The sequence below is a fragment of the Octopus bimaculoides genome, chromosome 6 (assembly GCF_001194135.2).
Source record: "Octopus bimaculoides isolate UCB-OBI-ISO-001 chromosome 6, ASM119413v2, whole genome shotgun sequence".
Classification (NCBI taxonomy): Eukaryota; Metazoa; Mollusca; class Cephalopoda; order Octopoda; family Octopodidae; genus Octopus; species Octopus bimaculoides.
Window position 1 is genome coordinate 6,597,433 of NC_068986.1, and position 4,119 is coordinate 6,601,551.

General features: G+C 37.1%; 1 protein-coding gene across 1 annotated transcript in view; it reads right to left on the reverse strand.

Moving 5' to 3' along the window:
* Positions 1-4,119, reverse strand: part of LOC106867448 (uncharacterized) — an 89,881-nt gene that overhangs the window by 44,909 nt on the left and 40,853 nt on the right. Inside the window, exons 10-11 of the mRNA XM_014912326.2 lie at positions 2,069-2,217; positions 618-803 (exon numbers count right to left, since the gene is read on the reverse strand). Coding sequence (XP_014767812.1) covers positions 618-803; positions 2,069-2,217 — 335 coding nt within the window. The remainder of the gene's footprint in view (positions 1-617; positions 804-2,068; positions 2,218-4,119) is intronic.

The following is a 4,119-nucleotide window of genomic DNA, read 5'->3' on the forward strand; positions in this document are numbered from 1 at the left end:
ACATAAAAGACACCATTTCGAGCGTGGCCGTTTTCGTGCGGGTGACACGTAAAAGCACCCACTACACTCTCTGAGTGGTTGGCGTTAGGAAGGGCATCCAGCTGTAGAAACTCTGCCAAATCAGACTGGAGCCTGGTGTTGCCATCCGGTTTCACCAGTCCTCAGTCAAATCGTCCAACCCATGCTAGCATGGAAAGCGGACGTTAAACGATGATGATGATGATGATGATGCTTCTTGATTCAGTCCCACTGTGAAGTATCTTAGGCAATTGTTTTCTGCTATAGCCTTGGGTAGACTAAAACGTTGTGAGTGGATTTGGCAGAGGGAAACTTAAAGAAGTTCATCATTATATACATAAACAACGGACATTAAATAATAATGATGATGATGATGATATATATATATATATTGTGTGGTAAGAAGCTTGCTTCCCAACCACATGGTTTCAAGTTCACTCCCACTGTGTGGAAAGTGTCTTCTACTATAACTTGGGCAGATGATGATGATGATGATGATGATGATGATGAAGGAGTCGAATAAATTTAATTTCAAATTGAAAACAACTGAAAGCTATGGAAACAAAAATTAACAATGAAAATCAAAAATTGATTCTTACAGTAATTTACTGTTCCTTTCAAGATGTAAAAAGTAACGAGGGATCCAATATGTTCGAAGTCTTCGCAAGACATCATATTGAGTCTGGACAAAAATTGTATGACTCAGACTCACATTATTTACAGACTTTTGAATTTGGTCCTTAGCTTCTTTTGTCAGACTCATCTTGTATTTATCTTGAATATCTCTGGAGTGTTGTTTCATAAATGGAAAAAAAAAAAAAAAAAAAAAAAAAAAAAAAACAGAAAAATTATTCAAAGGTAACAAAAGAAAGAAAAAGAAAACATTTTAAATAGTTTCAGGCATATTTTTTAAGTATATATAAGTTTTATTTTCTATTCACTAACCTATTTTTTACCTGACTACCTGTTGTTGTTGCTGTTGTTGTTGTTGTTTTTGTTGTTGTGTAGTAGTAGTAGTAGTAGTAGTAGTAGTCGAAATAGTAATAGTAGCTAAGACCTATTTGAGCAATCCCATGGAATATAGAGTAGAGCCATGTGGCTTAGTGGTTAAGGTGTTGGAATTTTGATTGTAAGATTGTGGTTTTGATTCCTGTACTGGACAACACATTGTGTTCTTGAGCAAAACACTTCATTTCATATTGCTCCAGTCCACTCAGCTGGCAAAAATGAGTAATCCTGTGATGGACTAGCATCCCATCCAGGTGGGGAACTTATACACCATGAAACCAGGACACCGACCCTTATGAGTCAACATGACTCGAAAAGATAACTTAGAACCTAGATGGAATGTAAGACATTGACCAAATAATCTTCCCATTTACATTTTGCTTCCACCTATCTGAAAAACCATACTGCACATTTTAACATGCATAATGAATTTGCATAGAGTGCAATGTGACAGTCTAGACATATTGTATTCTCTCAACTGCACAGTCTGTTTCTACATTGCCATCAGCTCAGGTAGTGACCATAGTGGAAGCTAGCAAAGAATTCAACGGTACATTTATTGTTGGTGACGTGTGCCCCAGCACTGTGTTTCAATCAAGTGAGGCTATTCATATTGCAGCTGTTTCTGTGTGTATTTGTTCTTTTACGCTTGATCAAGTTGAGTGACATAGAGTGTATTGTTAAGGATGATGTTGCTGTAGTGTTTGTCTCCAGTCCCACTGTGTTTGTCTCCAGTCCCACTGTGTTTGTCTCCAGTCCCACTGCTGGAAAACTGGTGCTGGCTTGTTTATGTCCCCCCCATAAGTTAGCAGTTTAGTAAAAGAGACTGATTGAAGAATAAGTATCAGACTTAATAACCAAGTATTGGGGTTAGATTGGTCAACTAAACACATTAAGGCCATGCCCCAGCATGGCCTTAAGCTAAATGACTGAAACAAACATACACACACACACACACACACACACACACACACATACACACACACACACAAATTAATTATAATTATTTAAAAAGAAATGTTATTACTCCATTCTCACAAACCTGAACAGCTGGTTTCTTTTTTGAATGTTCACACTGTCAATGTACTCTTCCATTGTGTCCTTAAATTCTTCACAATCAAGCCAGAAATTATATAAGTGTATACCAGCAGTGTGTGTCAAGAACTGCTTAAATGCTTTCATTCCTCTGTGCTGTCAAAATAAATTAACATTGTAGCAGTTTCAGTGATTGTTGAAATAAAAAAAAAAGACTATATTCTGAAGGACAATGAGTCTTACATAGCATAACAATTTCAGGAAAAAATGTTCCGATCATCATCATTACCATTCTATGTTTGCTTTCCATGTTGACATGTTTAGGATGGTTGGACAGGATTCAACAGGTTAGAGGACCACATCATGTTTCATTATTTCCTTTTTGGCATGGTTTTTATGGCTTGGTGCCCTTCCTAACCCCAGCCATTTATTCAGGACATTTTTTCATGGTCCCAACACAAGCAAGTAGCTACAGAACAACCAAAGAAAGAGGAACACAAGTCCATAATATGATACCTTTTATAGTGACACACAATCCATGCCATCAAAATATCTTTATCATCACCAAATCAAACTTGTGTATCTTCAGGCAAAGGAATGAATGAAAAGATTTAATTACTGTTTGTATATCTGTTCAAAGTAAAAGATAACTGGAAAACTTGAAGCAATTGTAGAAAGAAGCAAAATTTGTCTTAAACAAACAATGATAATATGGACATTTGTTGTGGAAATATCAATTCGTACATACTGGTCAGCATACCATCAGAAAAATGAGGAAAGAATATTTCTAAATGCAGATATGGCCTGTAAAAGCAGAAATCTGATTTTTGGAAAGAATGCTAAAATTGTGAAGAAATATATATTGCAGGAACATTTCTCAAACACCAATTCACTGCATAGAAATTGAACCTGAATCACTGTATTCACCTAACAGAAGCAGGATGTTGTCAAATATTAATGACATCAACAAAGAACTGACCATTCAAATCAATAGACACAGTAGATAGATTTGGTGGATAGAAACTGAAAGAAGTTTATGTGTGTGTGTGTGTGTGTGTGTGTGTGTGTGTGTGTGTGTGTGTGTGTGTGTCTGCATATGTATGTGGGTGAGTGGGTGTCTCCTTGAATTGATAGAGGGCAATAGTTGTAAATGGACACCACCATCATACAAGTGGTTTGGATTGTTTTCAGTCATCAGTGAAAATATATCCACCCACAAGGAAGTATTACCTTGCTTGAAAACAGGTGAGGGTTAGCAACAGGAAGAGCATCTAGCCATAGAAAATCTCCCTCAATGAATTCCCTGTCCCACACACAAATATGGAAAAATGGATAATAAAAGGAGAATGCTGATGACAGATATAAGGATCATGGGTTTATTTTGCAGTTATTTCAAGGACTTGAGTTTGAGCTGTAGTACTTGGCACATTCCAGTCATAATAGAGCAGATATTCATTGTCAATGGGAGTTTACTCAGGTAAGTGATGAACTGGTAGGCTTATTAGGGTGTTGGTTACAGTGCCTTGCAGAATTCTTTCCTGCACTGATTTTAAATCCCGTACAGGTGAAATTTGTTTTTTCATCCTTTTGAGTTTGATTAAGTACTATCATTGTGATGATGATGATGATGTCCATGCTTGTAGGGATTGGATAGAGATTATTGAGGCAGATTTTTTTATGATAGGATGCCCTTCCTGTTGCCAACTCTTAGTTGTTTCCAAGCAAGGTAATATTTTCTCAAAGTGAGACATGTTTCCACAGAATATTAAAAATGAATGACATTCATCTACAACCACACACAATATCAAGACAAGGAGATACAAACATAAACACACATACACCCCACACACACATATACAATGGGCTTCTTTCAGTTTCTGTCTACCAAATCCACTTACAAGGTTTTAGTCAGTCTGAGGCTATAGTGGAAGTAGCAGAAGGCACTTGCCCAAGGTGCCACACAGTGGGACTGAACCTGGAACCATGTGGTTGGGAAGTAAACTTCTTATCACATAACCATGCCCACTCTTACACACACACACACACACACACACACAC